The 25,145-nt window shown below is 31.2% G+C and overlaps 1 protein-coding gene across 4 annotated transcripts in view; it reads right to left on the bottom strand.

Moving 5' to 3' along the window:
• The window catches only part of LOC111626579 (regulator of chromosome condensation-like), a 44,688-nt gene that overhangs the window by 5,857 nt on the left and 13,686 nt on the right, over positions 1-25,145 (bottom strand). For all 4 annotated transcript variants that reach the window (XM_023369997.1, XM_023370000.1, XM_023369998.1 and 1 more), the window contains 4 exons: positions 24,294-24,479; positions 14,251-14,467; positions 234-377; positions 38-145 (listed from right to left, as the gene is read on the bottom strand). In XM_023369997.1, coding sequence (XP_023225765.1) covers positions 38-145; positions 234-377; positions 14,251-14,467; positions 24,294-24,479 — 655 coding nt within the window. The remainder of the gene's footprint in view (positions 1-37; positions 146-233; positions 378-14,250; positions 14,468-24,293; positions 24,480-25,145) is intronic.

Below are 25,145 nucleotides of genomic sequence, written 5' to 3'. Positions count from 1 at the left end.
AATAATAATTAGTAAAACTATTTTAAATTACAATTACCATCTTCATCCAAAGCTATTGTGTGGTGTTCACCGCTACAGATTTCCTTCCATTTCATTCCCCGCATTGTAATTACTGGAACAAAACACTCCGTCAGATCTGAATTGCCTGTGAAAAAATTTTTTTAGCTTCGAGCATAAAATAACCTTTCCCTTAAGCATTTATAAAGATATCATTTCGAAAATATTATATTTACATGTCTGTTTAAACTGATTCAATCCGCAACCATAAATAATTCCGCTGTCTCTCTCTTTGATGAATGTATTAAATTGTCCGGCCCAAATATTATCATACGATATTTTATTTTTACTTCTCACTTCTGTAGGTATCAATATATAATCTAATACATAAAATAAATTGAAATTATAGCATAAATAATGATCATTCCAAAATTAAGTTAATGATAAAGTTAAAAATACTACATATTGAAACTTCTCCAAACAATCTAAATAGTCTGGCTATAATGCCAGTAATTTGCTACTAGAGATAGACATTAGGTGCCATCTCTTATTAAAAATTATAATTATTAATTTAGTTAAAGAGATGGCACCTAATGTCTATCTCTAGTAGCAAATTACTTAATATTAATTATTAAATTAGCGGTATTATAGCCAGACTATTTAGGTGATCATTTTATGATATTTCTATATACATATTAGTCTTCACAATGTTTGTTATATTACATATTGTATATTATTCACTTAGCATCAATGAGAAAATATGTAATGAAGTCAACAATTGTTACAAGGAAGCAAAACATACTTCATTTGCAATTTCAAAATTTTTTCTGTTATACGGAAAGACACAAATTTGAGAAAGAAAAAAATTGAGTATTAATTTAAAATTATTTTAGCATTTATTCTGAATGTTTGGGATATTACAAGTTTTTATTTCTAAAAACAACATATATGATATAGTTGTAACTGTAGCATATTTGTACATTTATCAGTTCTCTTTGTAATTATTTTTAATATTAAAATAAATTATTTATTGTGTCATTGTCACAAAGCCAGGCTGCAATTTTTAACTTATTTATTTTAAAATATATGTTCTCCACTGCAAATTAGTACTGTAGTGTCTTGCCCCTGTACTTTATACTGTACTTTTCCATTAGCAATGGAGTCATGCTGGTCATCTATCTAACTCTTTTTGGGAAAAAAGTTTTGAATTGAACTAAAAAGTTTTGAATTGAACTAAAGTGACTTCTGGTTTGCATCAGAAGTTCATATATAGTTAATCGGGGCCTCCTGCCCCTAAGTGTTCTATATCTGGTCTTGACTTTCGTGCATCTAACACTTCTCAAGATAAAGGATGGACAGACAACAATGAGAATTTATAGGTCTACAATTTTTTCAAATTGCAGCCCAAAAATAGAAACTTGCTACAAAGTTATATTGTCCACAAAACTGAACTAGAAACTAAACATACACCATATCAAAACCTTTACTTGGTCCATACAGAGGTTTAATTCACACAACAAACATTTTTGATGTTCTAAGATCTGCAACAGGTTGAATCACTCTAAAATGAAATGATCAGAACAGTTGCACAATTCAAATTTAAATTCTGTAAACAAACCAATCAGATGTACAGTACCTCCAAGCAATCAAGTAACACAAAAACACCAAAGAAACTAAGTGTAAAAATATTTTTTTTTAAACAATACTAACATTTTCATTTGTCTACAAAAAATACCGTCGGGTATTTTCGAATACAAACAAACAAAATGAATCATATAAATAAATAAAAAACTAAAAAAAAGGCACAGACATCAAAGCACATTTTTTGGATCATGGATCTTTTGATATATGAAAAATTCCTAACCCAAGCAAGAGTTAAGGAACACAAATATGATATTGATAACACAAAGCAATCCACTTCCCTGTCTGTATAAGCTTATGATGATGTTTAAATGAAGTTACACCAGGATAATATGGCAAGGTCCACTATCCTTATGAATCAACTCTGAAGATTTCCATAGTTTCCAATTCTCTAAGCAGACCAACCAACAAGGGCACCGTATTTATTTTGAAGAATAACTAAAATCCAGCAAGGAGTTGCTTAACTTTTCCAGCAACATTTAAAACTGTGTGGGGCATAATTTGTTATGATATTTTATTGAAAAACTTTTTATAATTTTAACTATTATAAAATGGCAAAAAACTTAATTTTAAGGGTAGGGATGGTTTTTATAAAAAATTGTAAATGCTAATATAAAAATTGTAAATAATAATAATAATGAGTAAAATTGTCATTAAGTTTGACCCGACTGGAGATATACATAACCCACTTCNAAAGGCACAGACATCAAAGCACATTTTTTGGATCATGGATCTTTTGATATATGAAAAATTCCTAACCCAAGCAAGAGTTAAGGAACACAAATATGATATTGATAACACAAAGCAATCCACTTCCCTGTCTGTATAAGCTTATGATGATGTTTAAATGAAGTTACACCAGGATAATATGGCAAGGTCCACTATCCTTATGAATCAACTCTGAAGATTTCCATAGTTTCCAATTCTCTAAGCAGACCAACCAACAAGGGCACCGTATTTATTTTGAAGAATAACTAAAATCCAGCAAGGAGTTGCTTAACTTTTCCAGCAACATTTAAAACTGTGTGGGGCATAATTTGTTATGATATTTTATTGAAAAACTTTTTATAATTTTAACTATTATAAAATGGCAAAAAACTTAATTTTAAGGGTAGGGATGGTTTTTATAAAAAATTGTAAATGCTAATATAAAAATTGTAAATAATAATAATAATGAGTAAAATTGTCATTAAGTTTGACCCGACTGGAGATATACATAACCCACTTCATCTCCCCATCCCCTGGATATTTAATCACCAAAATTTAGTAGAATCAATCACCCTAATACATAAACCTACCTGCAAAATTTCAGAAATTTTTGACAAAAAACAGAAGTTATTAAGCTTCAAAAGAGTGAACAAAATTGTGGGTTTTTTTTCTGTATTTCTTGATGTTTCAAGATCCCAAGTCAAAAAATGTAAAAATCTTGGGGGGTCACTTTTTGACTAATTGCCATACTTTTCCTCTGTTATATATAACAGAGCCGAGAAAGTAAAAATGGATTTCTTATGCTTGGCAAACACTTTATGATTGCAATTACTTCAATTGCTTGGAAACACATCTGATTGGTTTATTTACAGAATTTAAATTTGAACTTTGCAACTGTTCTGAGCATTCTGTTTTAGAACAATTAAACTTGATGCAGATCTTAGAAGATCAAAAACATTTGTAGTGTGAATTAAACCTCTGCGCTGGCCCTTGTCAAGATTTTGATGTTTTATTTTTAAGAGAAATTTGTTTCTATATGGAACATTAATCCACTTCAATACTTACTTTTTTTAATTTTCTATCAACTATCTTAAACATGTTTTGGAAATTTTTATCTTTCAGTATGGTACCTACAGTCCATTTCAAAATTATAAACACACCCAAATTTACACTATTTAAATAATGGAACTTGTCACTAACTCTTTCAGAACCTTTTTACTTCCAGTAAGGTACTATATTCAGATGCCAGAACTGGCATCTGAATATAGTACCTTACTGGAAGTAAAAAGGTTCTGAAAGAGTTATCTCCTTAATTCCCACTGACGAGATAACTCATCATGATTACATAGCATTACAAAAAGTTAGGTACTTTCATGGGTCAAAAAATTCTTTTGTGTGTTTTTTGATGTTTTTTAGGTCCACAAATTTTTTCTGAAATTTTACCCATGAAAAAAAATTATATAGCAATTTTAATAAACCTTTAATGACACACAACACTTAATTGTTTTTAATGAGATTTTTTTCATTGTTCTAAAGTTCTAATGCATGATTTTTTATAGATAGAAAATTCTAGTTTTCTGTCATATTTTTAAAAATTTTTACATCTAAATTTAATATTTTTTTTTTATTCTCCTGTTCAATTCAAATTGCATTTCTGTACTACTATTATTATTATTATTATTATGTGTTGGGTTTAGTGGGTTATACTCGATACACACCGGTGGCTGTGTACTATGCCGGACCAGAGTCAAGGCATAGCAACCAAAACAAAACTAAAATTAAATAAGTGTGTCAGTGTCTGTATTTAGGAATTTCCTAACAATGTGGCATGTATTCAATATAGTGGCCTTCTGTAGTGTTATGTATGTATTTCTACTCAATTCTAATGTTCCCAGACTTTTGTGTAGTGTGTGTGGTATCACACCTGTACAGGAGAGAACAACAGGTACAATAACTACCCTATCCATCCTCCACAGATGCCTTATTTCCTGGGCGAGTTCTGTGTACTTGCTAATTTTTTCAGTGCATGTGTTTTGTACATTGTGAGTGTTTGGAATGGCTATGTCTATAATGTATGTGATTTTATTGTGTTTGTCAATGAGTGTGATGTCTGGTCTGTTGTGGTAAATTGTTTTATCTGTGATTATGGCTCTGTCGTAATACATTTTGTGCGTGTTATTTTCCAATACTGTCTGTGGAATATACTTGTAGTATGGTTCGTGGATGTCTGCCAATTTGTGTTTCTTTGCAAGCTCTTGGTGTATTATATTTGCTACTTGATTGTGTCTATGTAAGTAATCTGTCTGTGCCAAGAGCTTGCAACCAGAAGTGATGTGTTGTATAGTTTCTGGCATGATGTGACATTTTCTGCATGTGTCATTTGTGAGTGTTGTATCTTTGAGTATGTGTTTTCTGTAGTTTTTAGTATTTATGACCTGATCCTGTATGGCAATCATGAATCCTTCCGTCTCCCCAAAGAGGCATCCCCGATCTAACCAGCTGTTTGACGCAGTTTTGTCAACAAAATCCTGGGCCAGGTCATAAGGATGCCTGCCATGGAGTGCCTTTCGAGCCCTTATTATTATTGCAATATAATATTCACAAATTACATCAGAATAAAGAATACTTCGTCCCATAACCCACGGGAAAGAAGGTACCTATTCCCCCTTTACTGTATTAGTTGCACTTTACGTGCAAATAGTTCCTCTTCTCAACAAGTATTTAATAATAATAATAATAATAATATTATTATTATTAATGCTATCAACCATTTCCTCATGCATTCATATGTGTTACACTTCATATATAATAATACCACCATATCTGAAAATATGAAGATTATGAAAAAAATAAAATTTTATTTAACAACATGAAAAAGTTAAATCTACAGAGATATGATCATTCTATGCATTTTCATAACAGACTTGTCTTTTTTATCCATGTGTTGTTGTTGGTTAAGTTATGGCAATGCAACACTTGGACAATCTGTCTGGGNATGTGTCATTTGTGAGTGTTGTATCTTTGAGTATGTGTTTTCTGTAGTTTTTAGTATTTATGACCTGATCCTGTATGGCAATCATGAATCCTTCCGTCTCCCCAAAGAGGCATCCCCGATCTAACCAGCTGTTTGACGCAGTTTTGTCAACAAAATCCTGGGCCAGGTCATAAGGATGCCTGCCATGGAGTGCCTTTCGAGCCCTTATTATTATTGCAATATAATATTCACAAATTACATCAGAATAAAGAATACTTCGTCCCATAACCCACGGGAAAGAAGGTACCTATTCCCCCTTTACTGTATTAGTTGCACTTTACGTGCAAATAGTTCCTCTTCTCAACAAGTATTTAATAATAATAATAATAATATTATTATTATTATTAATGCTATCATCATCATCATAAAGTATTATGATATAATCAATGTATATTGCATAAAAAATTATACCATTTAAATTTTTTTTTTATATCTGTATATTTATCATTATTCACTCAGCTAGTTTTGGCCCTATTATACTGCCCACACTGATTTCTTCTGTTTGTGTATTAATCCTTTATTCTAAAGTAAATACTAGTACAGTAATACTTTGACTTGTGCTACCCTGACTTACGTGAACCCGGAGTTACGTGATTTTGAAATCTTGTCGATTCGTCTTTTGTTTGAGCACCATGCAACTCTTGATTACTCACTCCCCCACACTATTGTTCAGCTTACATATTCGGACGTGTTGTGCGGAATCGACACATAGCTACAATTTATTATGTGTTATTTATTTCTGTGTTTGTTATATCTACGGAGACTCGAGAGACTCTATGTGGTTATTTCTTGTAACCGTGAACGAATCAAAAGACCAGATAAGGTTAACGAGAACATTTATTAGCTTACATACATCCAATTTGGATTTTACACAAATTGCAAAATTATACCCCGACTTACACGGTTATCGCTCTGTTCCACCTATTGCGTAAGTTCGGGGTATTACTGTATATGCAAAATCTATTAACTGCATTATTCAATCTGATATTTCTAATTTGATTAGTTTTAGTTCTTTTAGGTTTCAAGTAATACACGGGAACTACAGATGTAAACTGATAATCAATAATGCATGTTTCATAATCACTGATAATTTTTAACTATTTTTGATAATTATCGAACACAAACAAGCTTTTGAATGTGATTAGTATGTTTATTGAAAGTCATATCTATGACGGTAGCAACCATTGGACACCACTGAGCAGTGAAAGTTAAGCCCCTTAACTTTCACTGCTCAGCTGCTTAACTCCTTTGCTAGCACTTTTAAAAAGCACACTGTAATGTGTTTATATAATAAGGTGTTAGTAAGTGGTCCATTTGTCACTATTATGTGAAGGACTTAGTAACAAACAAAAGTGTTAGGCTGGTAACACAATATTCATCCTAAATTCACAATATAAAACAATGAAATCTTCAAAAATTGCTAGTAAGATTGGTGCCAGTGAGATTATTTGGTCTACTTCTACTGCAAACTAAAGTATGTAAATATCAGTAACAAAGACGTTTCTCTCTAGGGTTATAATGTCGCGGAAAGGTCAAATGTCATTTGTTTAGTCTTTCTAATTACAGGCATACCTCTGGTAACAAAGCCTCAATATAATGAAGTCTGCAATTTCAAGTACCATTTAACATAAAAATATGAAAATTTGAAAGTAACATTCAAAAGTCATCTGTTTGACTAATGACAGGTGACTCATCACGTACTCCAAAGTTTCAAATGTATCTGCTTTAACAGTTTCGCACCATTGGTGTAATTTAGTTGTCACTTACAGTTCATAATGTGTTTCAGTGTGCTGCACTGCAATAAATATGCTATGTTTTCTGGTACATTATTAAAGATTTTGTAAATATTAATACATAATATTTTGTTTTTCTACCCATCTACTTAATGTCAAAATTGCAGAAAAGAAAATAAATTTCTTTAGAAACAAAAATATCATACAACATATTGAAAGGGATAAAAGAAAATCTGATGTGGCACATTCTTTAGGAATAGAAAAGTCAACATTAACAGCAATACTCAGTCAAACTGAAAGAATAAAATAGCCTGTTTTGTTTAATCACCTGAAATCTAAACAAACTGAAGAAATTGCAAAAGAAATGGCTTCTTGTGGTTAGTTGGAGAAATTTTAAAAAAGGGCGAGAATTTATAGTTAAAATTATCAGGAGGAACTGCAAAGAAGTTTCAATTATTTTCTTTGGTTTTTATGGAATGTGAAAATTTTTCACCAAATTTAGTGTTTGATGTTTATGAAAGCATTTTGTTCTGGAAACAACTACTGTCAAAAAGCTTCATTTCTATTGAAGAAAAATCAGCACCTGGTTCAAAGCAGCTAAAGACCATTTAACATTACTGTTTGGATCAAATGTCTCTGGCAATTTTAAATTAAAATTGTTATTAGTTTACCATTCTAAAAACCCAAGGGCATCAACCTGTCCTACATTGTTCCTGAAAATATTCGTGTTGACCTCATTGACCTGCGTGGGCGATCCCAAATATTTTCGTGTTTACATCAGAACGTTTTTGATACTAGATATCGCTATGCATCACAATTTTTATATTAAAACAAACTTTTAAAATATAATTTTTTTTGTTTCTATATTATTCAATATATTTATTTTGTTTGTGAAACAAAAAAATAATTTTTTACGATACAGTAAACATGATTATTACTTAAAAAAAATTTAGGCTTAACATTGATGAAAATTCAACTTGGCGTCAAATAAAAATTTCAACATCAAATAGGTTAAAAGGTATCATAAAAACACATCTACCTATAATATGGAAAGCTAACAGAAAAGCGTGGATCACCAAGGAGTTATTTACTAATTGGTTTGGATCAAGGAGTGATAGCAACATTTAAAGCATATTAGCTGCATTCTCCATTATGCAACTTAACCCTAGATAACTAATCATTTGTCCACAAGACGACGCACCGCTGCTCGAAAGTGAAATTCAGAAAGTTTCCCGTGCTTCCTGCCTGTCATTCTTTTTCTACCTTAATAATTTGAATAAACAGTGCAGTGTGTGATGCAATTGTGTTCACAACTCAATTAGAAATTGACTTACGGCCATCCCATAGTCTGCTCGGCAAAAGTTTAGTTACTACATAACTTTTTTGCAAAGGCATGTACTGTACATTACGTACATTGTTATGGCTGCAGATGTAAACAGTAAGTACGTGATAAATGCCATTCCCTATTTGGGAAAAGACACTGATCCTCAGAAACAAATATTGGCTACGTTTTTCATAAAGAAAATAACATCTATTTTACATGGAACCAACGGTAACATTACTACGGATAACAGGTTCACATCTGTATCTTTGGAAGATCAGGAGTTACGTGATTTTGAAATCTTGTCGATTCGTCTTTTGTTTGAGCACCACGCAACTCTTGATTACTCACTCCCCCACACTATTGTTCAGCTTACATATTCGGACGTGTTGTGCGGAATCGACACATAGCTACAATTTATTATGTGTTATTTATTTCTGTGTTTGTTATATCTACGGAGACTCGAGAGACTCTATGTGGTTATTTCTTGTAACCGTGAACGAATCAAAAGACCAGATNCTATTGAAGTCACCTTATAATTTGACCTCAGTTAGCACTCTTAGAAATAACAAAAGAGAAATTCCTGAAAAATTCAAAAATTCTAAATCATGTACTGTTGGTACTTCAATATTTTGTTACGACGGCAATAAGACATTAGTTTCGTACAAAGCCAAGTAAAATAAAGTTGTTTATATTTTGTCGACTATTCATGATCAACTTAACATCGATGAAAATACAGGATAACCACAAATAATACATTTTTATAATAGTACAATGTGTTCAAATATGAGTAATAACAGAAAAACCAAAAAGTGGCCACTATGCATGTTTTATAATATGCTAAACCTATTGGCAATCAACAGCTATGCTATCTATGTCTCTAATAATATTAGAAACAAAAAAACCCGATGTTCTGGCGGGATTTCTTTATGAAGATGGGAGACAAACTCATGGAGTCCCGGCTACGACAGCAGTTACATACAGACAGTGCCTTTGAGGCGTGATGTCAGAACCATGATACAGGATATTCTAGGTAATGTTCCCAGTGCAGAAGCTTTTACTCATTCTGCATCGAATTTGCATAAAATATGCTATTTATGTCCATCGGAAGGTCAACAAATGACAAAACACCATTGTATGAAATGCAAAAATGCAATTTGCAACCCCCATAATGTTAACATATGTAGCAACTGCATGTAATCTTATTTCCTAAATATTTTGTCCTTATTTAGTTCCTATTTACCCATACTATTGTGCCATGTTAACAAGTTCCTATTTTTATTAAATAATTTTGTTGATATTAACATTTTTTAATGTGTAGTCTGCATGACGAATGTGTAGTTATAATGTAATATGGTTCAATCAATAGGTTTTGGAAATGTCAACAAAGAGGATGTAAGAAACTAATTAAATGCAAAAGATGATGGTTTTTTCGACGAAAGATTTAGAAAAACTTGTTGGCAATGAAACCAAAGAAGGTGAACACAAAATTAAAGTTCCTATTAAAAAAGTATCATCAATCAAAGATTTAAAAAGGTGCTTAAATGAGATTGAAAATGATCCTGATTTAGAAAGTGTTATTGTTAAGCAATCAGTGTTAAATGCAATAAATAAGTACAGGCAATTATTAAATGAAAGAGAAAATCTCAACTGTCAAATTCTTTTGGAACAAGCTTCATAAACATTTAGATCTAATTATTTTTATAAAGTATATTTGTAAATTATATAATATAGATTTTTGAAGTTTAGAATCAATCTTATTAATATTTTTTCTTATATTTTATAAGTTTTTAATTTTAATTCAGTGTTGGTTTTCTAAAAGTATTTAATTTTAAAAAACTGTCATGAAATCATTATGAATAAATGAAGTATTTGATATATATTGTACAGTATGTACTAAACATGTCTCAAGAATAACTAAATTAACAATGTATTTAGCTACTATACTGAAGAGAAGAATGAAATTCTCAAAAGATTTTATTAAGACAGTTGATTGAAATAAAAATGGAAAATTAAAAAAGCAAGCATTAAAGTGGATTAATTAATTAATGTTCCATATAAAAACAAATACTAATGATACAATGTAGTTATAAAAATCAGGATTATCAAAATTTGTAGGTGGTACAAGAAAAACTATCAAGAAATATAAAACACCATTACTGGCAAGTTATAGCCAACAGAATTTTTGTTGTACTATTTGTGAAAAGTTTATTTTGGTGTCTGTGTATGTGATCAGGTTCTTGAGTTGATCTAAAAGTTTGGAACAACATCCCCTAGTCACTGAGAATCACAATATGTAAATACTGGGTATTTATAAGTCTGTGAAACATTTTAAAAATTTATTATTTGTAAACTACACAACAGATACTATATTTTTTAACATTGAAATACAGGTAAACTCCAAGTTTTTTCAGGAATAGTACAGTACATATGCATAGTTGCTGTGATTTGTCATTAAGAGACAATAGCAACAAGTGTAAGGAACCAAGTCCGAATGTTATTTTTATTTACTTNTTTACTCATTCTGCATCGAATTTGCATAAAATATGCTATTTATGTCCATCGGAAGGTCAACAAATGACAAAACACCATTGTATGAAATGCAAAAATGCAATTTGCAACCCCCATAATGTTAACATATGTAGCAACTGCATGTAATCTTATTTCCTAAATATTTTGTCCTTATTTAGTTCTTATTTACCCATACTATTGTGCCATGTTAACAAGTTCCTATTTTTATTAAATAATTTTGTTGATATTAACATTTTTTAATGTGTAGTCTGCATGACGAATGTGTAGTTATAATGTAATATGGTTCAATCAATAGGTTTTGGAAATGTCAACAAAGAGGATGTAAGAAACTAATTAAATGCAAAAGATGATGGTTTTTTCGACAAAAGATTTAGAAAAACTTGTTGGCAATGAAACCAAAGAAGGTGAACACAAAATTAAAGTTCCTATTAAAAAAGTATCATCAATCAAAGATTTAAAAAGGTGCTTAAATGAGATTGAAAATGATCCTGATTTAGAAAGTGTTATTGTTAAGCAATCAGTGTTAAATGCAATAAATAAGTACAGGCAATTATTAAATGAAAGAGAAAATCTCAACTGTCAAATTCTTTTGTAACAAGCTTCATAAACATTTAGATCTAATTATTTTTATAAAGTATATTTGTAAATTATATAATATAGATTTTTGAAGTTTAGAATCAATCTTATTAATATTTTTTCTTATATTTTATAAGTTTTTAATTTTAATTCAGTGTTGGTTTTCTAAAAGTATTTAATTTTAAAAAACTGTCATGAAATCATTATGAATAAATGAAGTATTTGATATATATTGTACAGTATGTACTAAACATGTCTCAAGAATAACTAAATTAACAATGTATTTAGCTACTATACTGAAGAGAAGAATGAAATTCTCAAAAGATTTTATTAAGACAGTTGATTGAAATAAAAATGGAAAATTAAAAAAGCAAGCATTAAAGTGGATTAATTAATTAATGTTCCATATAAAAACAAATACTAATGATACAATGTAGTTATAAAAATCAGGATTATCAAAATTTGTAGGTGGTACAAGAAAAACTATCAAGAAATATAAAACACCATTACTGGCAAGTTATAGCCAACAGAATTTTTGTTGTACTATTTGTGAAAAGTTTATTTTGGTGTCTGTGTATGTGATCAGGTTCTTGAGTTGATCTAAAAGTTTGGAACAACATCCCCTAGTCACTGAGAATCACAATATGTAAATACTGGGTATTTATAAGTCTGTGAAACATTTTAAAAATTTATTATTTGTAAACTACACAACAGATACTATATTTTTTAACATTGAAATACAGGTAAACTCCAAGTTTTTTCAGGAATAGTACAGTACATATGCATAGTTGCTGTGATTTGTCATTAAGAGACAATAGCAACAAGTGTAAGGAACCAAGTCCGAATGTTATTTTTATTTACTTTTATTTTGCTTATTATTCTATTTTTTTGGGGGGCTTATGTTTTGTTAGGACGAAGGTTTTCTCACCATTCACCTTAGTAACTTAAAAATAGAAGAGAAACCAACTCACCGACGAAAGAAAAGCGCCGTAGAAAAACTTGCACACACTTGCGCTTCCCGAGCGGAAAAAAGTAAGTCCGCACCGACGAAAAGGGGGGGGAAGACCCCACAACCCAGTTAGGATTCGCTAAATCTTAAAAGAATAAAGCATCCCGATAATTGTTAAAAAAGAATAATGTAAAAGGTTAGCGAAGTATTGTTGGAAAATAAGCTGCCAGATAAACGAGAAAAATTTAATGTTACAGATAAGTATGTAAATGAGGAGAGTGATCTCATTCAGAATTGTGACGTCACCTCACANAAGCAAGTTTTCCGAAGCATAAAATTGAAGATTTCCCGCCAAAATAGAAACTTCCTGATAACATCAGAAATGACGTTCTAACATCATTTTATTCTATTTGATTGTTCAAAAATCGTTATAATACTATGTATTAGACTTAAAATATTCGATATCTAAACCAGAAAGTGTTGTTCTATAAATAGGTCTATTTCTAGCTAACTCCCCATTTCTCACTTCAGGGAAAGTTATAAAACAGTTGGGTGTTAATGACTTTGTGAAAGGGAAATGTTCTACACTTAGAAACTAGGAAAGAAGGGATTTGGCCTGTACAGTCCGGCGGGCCGCATAAACATTGATAAGGGGCCGTATGTGGCCCGCGGGCCGCAGGTTGTGCACCCCTGCTAGTATATTGAGGTGATGATTAGGATCTTTAAATTATAAGAATTATTGTTTATAAGTTAATTCTTTGATTTTGTCGAATTCCAAAGGGGAATAGAATTAAGTTAGAAATAGATTGATTTGAGTTTTTCGGTTTGATTCTTGTTGAATTTCATTGAATAAATTATTGTTTGATTTTTACCACATACTGTATATAGTTTATTACTAGAAGTTTAATTAAAAATTTGATTTTGTTATTGACAAACTTTGTCGTTATTTAATTCGGTGCACGCTTAAAGTCCAGGCCTGGCACACTAACGCGAATCCGCGTAAAGTACCCGTTAGGGAACGGCTATTTCCGGCACACAGTAGTATCGATAATCGTTGGAAAAGTCGGAAAAATAATATAGTACTTTACACAAGTATGGCACTAAATAAATGTGACAAATCATTTTGTGTTGGAATATGCAAGAACCCAGTTTGTTGTAACTGTATAACGATAATTTTGAGCAGAATTCTGTAAGGTGCCACCTGTGTTTGACACTTTCCTGAAATGGTATGTGAAATTCCAGGATAAAGGCTGTCTGCACATTTCTACTTCCAGGGCCCAGCGAGCAAACTATAGTTTGTGTTCAAGCCTATGAGTGTAGCCCCGGCAGGTTTAGAAGTTGGCATCTTGCAACCAAATGCAAATTCCAAATTATAAGAGATTGAAGTGCTGACACATGCATGGGAAGAAATGGATTATCAACTAGATGTCTGCCACATCAGCAAAGGTAGACGATTAAACATTTGTGACTCATGTAAAAAAACCTCGGAGAGTTTATCCTTATTTAAATGTTTAAAAATAATTTATGTTGTGTACTTCATAAATAATAAATTTTTAAAGTGTTTCACAAACTTATGAATAACTCTGTATATAATTATTTTTTAAATATTCTTTTATTAAAAGAAAACATTTTGTTGAATTTATTTGATCGCAAAAGTTTTTAAAATGTTGTAATAGCAACTTTTAAAAATTTTCTCAGTAAATAATTCCTGTATAATTAACATTTAGATGAAATTTTAAAAAACTGGTTAAATATTTACCTATACCATGCCGACCACCACGTTCAGCAAACTGACTGGCAATTCTACCCAGCTGGCCTTGTTCAGCAACTCCACAAGTTAACACTTTTCCTTCTTCAGACAGACAGACAAAGTGATTATTTCCGGAAGCAATTTTTACAATTTTCTTATTGGATAAAATCTGAATGGGAAAAGACTGCATTCCTTCAGAAGTGAGACCAATCTGACCACTATTATCCTAATAATAAACATGGAAAATTATTAAAATGTAGTATAAAAATCAATTTTAATTGAAAATAAAATAAATACAATCGAACTCAGTTATAACAAGCAAAACATCATAACAATTTTAATTTATGCATATTTCCATACATTTTCTCACAATTATAATGAGGTTACTTCACGGATATATCAAATTTTCAGTAGCCATGCAAACACAACAAACATTCTTTATTGTTCAAATAGTAAAAAATGCAATATCAAATTCTTAGGATATATAAAACTGAAAAGGTTACTTTTTTATGACCTTTGATGATTTTTACTAGATAATTAGTTTTACGACCTGTATGGATAACAGGCCTATTTACCACTTAACTTTCTTTTTGGATACCATCCCCCTCTTTCTTGACTAGCATTCAAACCTACTTTGCTAATTTACCTATTCATCACTACGATTGTAAAATTTACAGTATACTCTAGTTAGAAACAAACCCTTATATGAGAAAAAGTCTATAAAGAAAATGAAATTTCTTTCAATGTACAAAATAATAGAAATCACTCAAGAGTTAGAACGTGGTGCTAAAAACATTGAAATGTATAGAAAGTTTTCTTTCTCATCTTCAACAGTATCAACATTATGAAAAAATAAAGCAATAATCAGTTTTAAGATTTGTAGATGAAAAGACTAACTGAAATTGGACTTACTATTAATTAGTATTATCTTTAATTTTGAAAAAGTAAATTGTTTAATATTAATTTAACCTTTAACTTGGGGAGTATTTGTATACAAATAATCCACATTCTAGAAAATATTAATTATATTGTAGTTTATATAACTATTAATAAAAGCACAGTATAATGTAAGTACATATTCTGTTTTTGAATCAACTTATTTAGAATTAAAAATTAAAAGATAAATTTCACAAATTATCAGTAACATAGCTACAAATTTTGCTATCCTCAAGGCATTCCCTATGTGTTTGCACCTAAGGCAGCAAATACAATTTTTAAAATCCTCCAAGTTACATCACTGCTGTTTACAGACATAATGAGGAAATCTTAGTTATAACTGTGCTTGTTATAACCGAGTTCAACTGTACATAAACTTGGATTTGTTCTTGTTGCTACAATTTCAATTTGCACTGCTTCTTCAATAATTCAACTTCAAACAATTAAGTCATTAGCAAAATTTTGAATGTTACTGTCAAAATGTAAAAAAGAAAAAAAAAAATTTATAAACATTTTTGTTACATACAAAAGCTATTTCCAATTTATAACTAGAATTTATTACAAAAATTTAATAATCATATATACTAATGTTTTCCTAAACTGTATTTTCAAAACTCTATGCAGGGTTTAAGCAAACAAACAACTTGACACCTAAATGCGAATTCCAGCATATATAATGAACAAATAAATTTTAATGTTCAAATGTTTTCGGCAGTCTTTCAGAGGCCCTTGTCAGGAAAGAATGTACAAAACTGAAAAAATAGTTCTATTTTTTAAAAAGTTTTAGCTTTCAAATGTAGCTGTGTTTCAATTTTTTAAAAATTTAAATGATGCTCAATACAAAGATCGTTATGTATTACAACACATAAATAAATTATTGTTTAAATAAAGCTATACATAAATTCATTAATATAATATATGACGTAAAAGTTAGCCCAATGTTTTAATGTATAAACGATGTTCAATAAAGGAAATTGTATCCTTTACATTGCATAAATATAAATGCATAATTAATCATAAAAAATTATTGTTATGCTTTGTGGCATTGTAAATAATACTTCCATGATTGTGGAACCGGAATATAGTCGGAGTTAATGCAAACTCCCTTCATGCTTGCTATATAAATTTCAAGAGCCTCCAATGAATGTAAGTTGTGTCAGTCAAAAGCCCTGTGCAAAAGAGTAGCTTCATCCCAACAAGGAGAAACTTCGGGTTCAGTAGCATACTGGGCTAGTGCAGTATAATACCTCCCCTTGGATACATCGTACTTGTGGTCCCGTATTCTAGCCTCTAGTGATCTGTACGTGGATCCGATGTATGTTATACATCTATTGAAATGTTTGTCCTGCAATGGAATGTGGTACATTTCTGGCATTTTCTTGACATCGGAATTGTCTTTTGCATTAGATAAGAGCTGGAAAATGTTGCATTTTCTCTTATAAGTTAAACGCAAGTTTAAATCCTTAGTAATTCTATTATAAATTTGTTGGAGGGATGGTTTGTAAGATATAATGCAATTGTGCTCTACATCAGTAACCCTTGTGTTGGTGATAGCTATCCTAGATTGCTGGTTGGCAGCGAGCCTGTTGATTGCTTTCGTGTTACGTTGTCATTTTCTATCAGTCTAATTCATCCTAGGTGTCACAGGCCTCAAAATTACATACCTACTAGGTTATTTGCGCAGCTGTGTGACGAAAATGACGAGAACTTTCATTGATTGCTCCTTCACACTGAAGTACGCTGGCTTATGTTTGACAAGATTTTTTTCACTTTTTGAGAGTTTTAGAGTTTTTGGATGATAACGATCCAATTTTAAAAAAAAATTTAATTAAGTGGAAACCAGACATTGTTTATTTAACAGATTTGTTCACTAAATTTAATGAGGTTAACTTGCAGTTTCAAGGTGACAGTCTAAATTTGATAAAAACAAAGTTCATCATTTCAGCCTTTCTTACCAGAATGAAACTAATGAAGGAAAACATTGGACGGCACAAAGTTTCCCAGTTTCTCAATTTGTCACAAACTGCCAGGATGATTTTCAGTCTACGTTCAACATTTAAATGTCCTTCACACAGACTTTGAAACTAGGTTTGAAGATGTATTGACTATGGAAATACCACAGTGGATTATCAATCCATATGGAGACACTGAAGAAACGGATGTCATATTACAAGAACTGATTGGAATAAGCACTAACAAAGAACTTAAGGTGCAGTTTAGAAAGGAATACAGTAGAGTGTCGTTTATCCGAAAGAATTCCAGTTGGCCTAAAGTATAATTTTTATTTGTTTTTATATTTTTTAATGTACTTATTTCGTTTGTAAAACATAAAGAAATCATTTTTAACGATACAATAGCCATGATTATTATTTTAAAAAGTTTACGTTAGGCTTAACATTGACAAAAATTCAACGCAAAGCGATACACAATGGAGAAAAATTTCAACACGGGATAGGTTAATATATTTTTTCATACACAATCGGTTATCCGAAAAATAAGTTATCCGAATAACCCCAGTCCCCAATTGATTCGGATAAACGACACTCTACTGTATCAGCAATTCTGGCTTCAGAGAGACATACCTGTTACATACCCTGCATTATGGACTATTGTGAGAAAGTTTTTGATAGTTTTTCCATTTCATACCTTGTGGAAAAGGATTTCAGCATGGTTGCCAATCTCCTTACAAAAAAACAAACAGATTGGAAATCACCTGCTGAGGAGATTTAAGGTTACAGCTTACTAAATTGAAGCCAAATATTGAAAATTTGCTATTAAAGCATCAGGCTCCCATTAAAAGCACTTATAATTTTATTAGATTTGCATTTTGTGTCGTTTTAATTAATAAATGTATAAAACTTAACATGTGTTCTTTTCTTTTAACTTTTTCACTCTACATTTAAACCTACCAAAGTGAGTAGCACTGTGTCAACTGTCAGAAACATATTTGAAGTTGATGAATTTGTAACAATTCAATATTAGAAATGTGGAGGTCTACCCAAAACAGAAAAAATTTGCACATGGTCTAAGAGACAAAAAAGTTTGGGGACCTCTGCAATAGAGTTATGGTTATATTGGTAGTGCAGTACACTGTAATAATGTACAGTACCTATGAGAATAAACAAATGTTTAAACAATAACGTATTGTGTATTTTCTGGACAATGTCACAGATAAGAAATGTTAGCTACAGTTTTTAAAATCTTGCTACAACATTTTAAATAAAATTAGCTAAAATGCTACAAAAATGTTGTATCCTGCTTAAACCCTGATGTGAGGGTCGAACTTGATGAAAATTGGGTGAGAAAACTTATTTTTTCATCTTTCAAAAGTTTTCTAATTTTATTACCGGAGGATGATCACATCTCTCTCCTCGAAGTCATTTCCTTTACTGGGGAACTCGTCGAATGTGTCACTGGAAACTAACAGCACAAATTCACGATTGGTGAAAAAAGATAACGTGTCTTGAGGATATAAAAAGGAGTGATTCAAGGATGAGGGGTCATTGAGAGTCCGCCAATCCAACTCTTTTTTTTTTTTGACGGGAGTGCTCAATCACAGACCACTTCGCCTGCCTTTCTCTGATCTCTCGATCACTGTTCCGATCCTGTTGCAGTTTTAGAACTTGACAGTCCTGACGAGGCACTAAAGAGGTGCCAACCCTCTGGTCACACTGTCTATGACAGAAATTTTCAATGTGGAAAAGAGTGTCTGTCAATACTAAACAGTGAGGGAACAGTCTATTTCTGCTACAGAAATGTGACTTGCCAGTTATTGCAGAACAGCAAATATATTATTTTAATTACCATTATTTATTAAATGTATTCACTGATATGAGTAAATAGCATACATTAAAGATTTTGTTTTCAAAACAGAAATTAGTGAAACCACTATTGACATGGTCGAAAACATACTAGATCAACAAAACTTTCAATAAAATAACAGTACAGTTACAAAGAATGGTGTTGAAGCTACACTGATATATGCTTACTTTCTTCTACAAGAAGACCAAAGAGTAACATTCGGCACTACTGCAAAGCAAACCCTTTGACCAAACTTTACTACAGTATATGTGAGGAGGTAGGTCTGACCTCAGAGCAATCAAAGAAAATAATGGCTAACAAAAAAGTGTCTACATACAAGTGAGTAATTAATAATGAAAAAATATATATATCATCATCATCAATTCCTGCTGATATCCAGAGGGAGTACAGGTCAACATGGTAAAAAAATCAAACTTTTATACTACCACCCAATATATTTTTTCCAAACTCTCCTATCAACAGACAAGTTTTTAGCCTGGATTAAAGTTCAATTCCTTTCCTTTCCTTTAAAGCCTACTTAACACTATCAATCCACCTTCATCTACATTGTCACTTTAGTTTTTTTTCTTTGATTTTAGCTTCAAATACCTGTTTGGCCAGTCAATTTTCTCCCATTCTTTCCAAATCACCAAATCATCTCAGATTAACTTCCTTACTCTTGACTGAATATTTCTTATCTTAAGGTTTTTCCTTATGTCTTCATTTTTAATATGATTTTGCCACTGTATCCATCTATTGACACCACTAATTTTTCTAAAAACTCTCATTTCTGCTGTTTCTAATTTTTGTCAATTGCCTTATTTCTCATCCAACTCTCAGAACCATATGTCAATATAGGTTTAAAAATTTAGCTAGTTTTGTCTTATGACTTATTTCTTTCTTGTTTCAGATATATTTGATCAATTAGCTCCCTGCCTGACCTGCCTTATTTAACTTATTGCTAATTTCCAAATCTAACTTTCTGTCTTTGCTAAAGATTGTTCCCAAGTATGAGAACTTATTGACATGTTCTAAGCATTTCATTACCCAAATCATTGCATCTACTGTAATACTTGATAATGTACATACTTTTAAATCTTTGTATACATACTAACATACCAAGTTTAACTATTAAAGTCTCTTTCTCTCTACTAATGGAGCGGGTGCAGCTGAAGTTCAAACGTTAAACTTGTACGGCAAGCAGGAGTATACATTTGACGTTTGAACTTCAAGTAAAACATATTGTGCCAAACATTCACATCACGCACTGACTCAAGGGATATTGTTGAAAAATGGCAGAAACGTTTAACGATGACAATGTTACCAGCAAAGGTAACTAAACAAATTAAACTATTTTAAAGTATTTATAAGATGTTTAGTAACACTAAATAATTATTTTTAATTAGTGTTGTGTCTCCTACCGTACAATAGGACTACCTCATACTTTTGTTGAGGGAAGTAGTGGCTTATGTAAGTCCAAAAGCAACTTGGAAAATTATTTTTAGAAAATTTACAAATGTATTATGCTGTTGATGGTAGGAGATGCTGTGAAAGAATGAAAGAACAAACTTACTCCTACAGAATTATGATCAGCTATTATGAACAGAAATATATGTAAATTCTATAGGCACTTCACATCACTTGCAAAAAAATTGAATAATTAAATAATTTCTGGATTAAAATCGTCTGTTTCTTTACAATAGTATTCATAAATGCTTAAATAATCATTATTTTAATAAAATATGTCATAATTTTAACCCCAAACACAAAAAAATGAAGTTTAAGCCAAACTTCTACTTGCCATGCTAGACTAGTGAACCTTCTAGAATTGCCAGATATCGGCACTCGACTTCTGATGTTCAAGTGTTGGGCTGAAAACATTGACCGCAACCTCTCTAATAGCCATAACAGTCATTTTCTCAGCTGATTGACATACTGAAATTCCTGCAACTTTCCTCTAAATTATTTAATGATTGCTGGAAATCCTTGGGTTTATTGCATAGAGTAAAGAACCAATTTTTATATTTCTCAAACTGTAGTCAGTCATAGTTTTGATTCTTTTATTAAATTATCCATAAAAATTATAAATAATAAAGGGGACAATGTACTATACATCCTTCCATCACCCCTAGTTTTACTTGGGACCAGTCACCTATTTGTCCTATCCTTACAGCTGATTTGCAGTTCCTATACAAGCTTTGGATTCCCAGGTAGAATATCCTTGATGCCATATTTCTTAACCTGACCTGTGTTATTCCTGAGATATCTTGGGGTCATGACCTCTGACCTCAACCAGTTGACCCAAGATATCTCATTTCAGCATCAGAACATTTTTGAAACTAGATGTTGCTAGTCATTATAATTTTTATATCAAAACTAACTTTCAAAATATAATTTTTGGTTATTACATTTATTAATATATCTATTTTGTTTGTGCAAAATAAAAAAAAATAATTTCAGATGATACAATAGCCACAATTATTCTTTTCAAAAACGTGTAATTTTCATTAGGCTTAACATCAACAAAAAGTCAACATGGCATCACATGCAATGGAGAAAACTTTGACCATCCAATAGGTTAAAAACTTCAAAAAGTAATCATCTAGGCATTATCAAATGCATTCTCCATATCAATGAATCCCAAGTATAGTTTCTTCTTACATTCCCATGCTTTCTCTGTCAATTGCCTTAGTGTAAATTTTTGATCCTGGCATCCTCTATTTGGTCAAAAGCCCGTCTGTTCTTCTCCTACGTCACTTTCAACTATTGTCTGACCCTTTTTTCTAAAATGCTGGCTTAAATTTTAGCTGGTACACTGAGGAGTGAGATTCCTCTATAATTACTACATTCTGTTTTATTTCCTTTTTTATGAATTGATGCAATTAAAGCTCTTCTCCAATCCTCTGGAATTTTCCCTTCAGACCAACATCTTTGAACCATGTAATGTAACCAAAATATTACTGTTATTCCCACATACTTTAGCATCTCTAGTCTGATATCATCTACATCAGCGGCCTTTCTATATTTGATGTTTTTGATGGCCTTATCCACTTCTGTAACAAAGAGGATCCGATACTTCCAAAATATCAGTACTTTTATCTTGTTCAGCTAAATCTGTCACTACATTCAGTAGCTGTTCAAAGTATTTGCTCCATACCTTTTGAATATCTTTTTCTTCTGTTATTTCACCTTTATCATTCTTTATTCCTCTAGTTACAGTTTTTCCATTGGTTCTGAGATTCTTTACTAATCACCAGAATATTTTGTACAGAGTAAGACAGAGTAAGTTAATAAAAAGCTTTAAAAATAGATCAATGCATTATTATTTTAGCAAGCAACTGTTTACTGTAACTTCATCACAATGCTAGGCTGCAATTTTTAATTTACTTAATTTAAAATATATGCTTTCCACTTCGTACATCACAAATTAGTACCCATACTACTAATTTGTACACAATTACTAATTACTAATTTGTACACAAGTACAAACTACTAATTAGTACACAAACTACTAATTTGGAAGTCCACACAAATTAGTAGTTGCTTGATCCTGTACACCAGTGTTTCCCAACCTTTTTTGTGCTATGCCTCACCTAAGCATTTCTAAAATTCTTATGCTCCCCCTAACATATGCAGTGGCTATACAGTTAACTTAAACTCTGGATGAGTCCATTTTTGAATTGTCCCCCTGTGGGGCGTGGGTCCCACGTTGGGAAACACTGCTGTACACCATATTCTTCCACTGGCAATAGAGTTGTACCGGTCATCTAACACTTTTCTAGGGAAAATGTTTGAATTGAAACAACATGACTTCCAGTTTGTATCAGAAGTTCATATATAGTTAATTGAGGCCACCTGCCCCCAAGGTTTCCATATCTTGTCTCATCTTTAATCTATCTAACTCTGTTCTCAATATTAAGGAAAGACAGACAGACTGACAACAGTGGGAATTTTTAGGTCTACAATTTTTTCAAATTGCAACTCAATAAAACAAATTCTTGATCAATAATTGTGAAGTTTTATAGTGAGGAAATTAACAATATACTTTAAAAAACATTGAAAAAATAAGAATACTGAACTAATGATTATGATATTGTCAATGACAAACACAGAAGTTTTGTAATGAGCACTTGTTACCTTTTGTAGAAGAGTATTCAGTATGACAAAAAATATAAAAGTAGATAAAAATTTTTGGTTCCTTTGAACAATCAAGGAAAACATATGAAGTGTGCAATTCCATAACATTGTAAATGCGATTTTTCTCTAAATATGTTTTATTGAAGAATTGAGTTCTAAATACAATGTTTTCTGCTGCAAAAAAATACTGTGACAATATTGGCTCCGTAAGTGGCTGTATTTTATAGTTAAATTTATATGAATCCACAATATTTGAAATGCCGAAGTGCAAGTCATGTAACTTTTGGTGCATAAAACATTGCAGTTTATATTTATATCATTTGGATAGTCCAGAGAATTTGTAACCTAGAAATTTTTTTACCATTTTATTGTAAAATGGAAATGAATTCATTCACTAAAAGAAATTTTTTTACCTCTCCTGAAAAGTTTGTTTTTTGGCATTTACAACATTATGGCATTGCATGCTTAATACATATACATTCACAAGGATGAAAGAACATGTGCAATTTGGATTAGAAGTATTAATGACCTGGAACATCTTTAATATGTTTTGGGAAGATTTGTCTGTGGTCTCAAACACTGAAGAGAAAGTTGGCAAAAACATTAGCAGTACTGGCTGTTTGGAAACATACTTTCATAATGTTTTAAATCTATCTGGAAAATTTTGAATAATTAATACTCTAATACTAAATAGCCAGTTATTTAAAATTAATAATAATAAAATAATAATTAAAACTCTGGCCTTTATACCAAAACCAAAAATAAAATAAAATCAATTGAAATATAATATTTTGGAAAGTGTGGATAAAGTACATGTCAGTCTTGATTGATTTGGTTATATTTCATGCAGGTAGTCAGAGTTGGGTCTATTTATAGCACTTCTTTGTAAAGTATTAGTTTCGGTTTTGATTGGTGGCAATAGAACATTTTTGCTTTTAATATATACATACAGATAATATATTGCATTTATAGGCATTTTTATGCATTAAATACAGCTAAAATAATAAAAAAAGATTTGTTTTCGGGGTTGGGAATGGATTAATCCATTTTATATTGTTTCTTATGGAAAAATTTGTTATGGGTTTGACTGCATACTGTAATTATAATAGAATTAAACATTTTTTAAATTTGTCTTAAGAAACCTGATTCTATATACTAAACAACTTAAAAACTCTTACCCTAAAGGTACCCCAAATGAAAACTTTTCCATTTTCAGTAAGTGCGGCAGAATGCATTTCTCCTGCAGTAATCTGCACAACTTTTTCTGGAATATCAACTTTCCCTGGTTTATACAATGTGCTAGCTTCTTCATCATTGGTAGTCCTTCCTAACTGACATTCATCATTTAGACCAAAAGTATATACCTATTAATAGTAATATTAAAATAAAATGTATTAAAATTTTAAATATATCAGACTGAAATAATTCTAGTTCATAAAATTGCTTATTAATAGTTTACTATAAGACAATTTGTCAAATCAATTCTGTACAACACACAATTTCTTTCAGATAGCTAAAATTGGTTTTAAAAGTTTAGAAGCAATTTTTAGATTTCTAAAAGAAAGTTTCTATTTGAAGAATACTTATTCAGGGATGCACAACCTTTTCTGAAGAAGGAACAAATTAGGATTAAGTTTACTGACTGGGGGCCGGAACTCCAAGTGATTAATGCGATGTCTGATGCAATTTGCGAGATTCTTTGTTGTATCGTCATGTGGTTAAGACTGATTGTTTGAAAACACTGTCTTCTCAGGACACATCTCACTTGCAATGATAAGACACTTTCTTATCATATAGCCATCTGTGAAAGGTTTCCCATTCTTGGCTATTAAAGCAGATATTTCTAGGCTGGCTTCAACAGCCGCATCCAATTCTCCAGATTGTTTCTTGAACACATTTTGTTGGCTGATTAGTGATCGTCATAACGATTCGATTTTCCGTTTGCGTTCCGTACCTTGCAGAAGGAAATCCTTGTGTTGGCTTTCATGATGTCGCTTCAGGTTGAATTCTTTTGGCACTGCTATTGTTCC

The sequence above is a fragment of the Centruroides sculpturatus genome, unplaced genomic scaffold (assembly GCF_000671375.1).
Source record: "Centruroides sculpturatus isolate CEXI.00-Female unplaced genomic scaffold, Cexi_2.0 scaffold304, whole genome shotgun sequence".
Lineage (NCBI taxonomy): Eukaryota > Metazoa > Arthropoda > Arachnida > Scorpiones > Buthidae > Centruroides > Centruroides sculpturatus.
The sequence above is the reverse complement of the archived record's forward strand: the minus strand, read 5'-3'. Positions and strand labels throughout refer to the sequence as shown.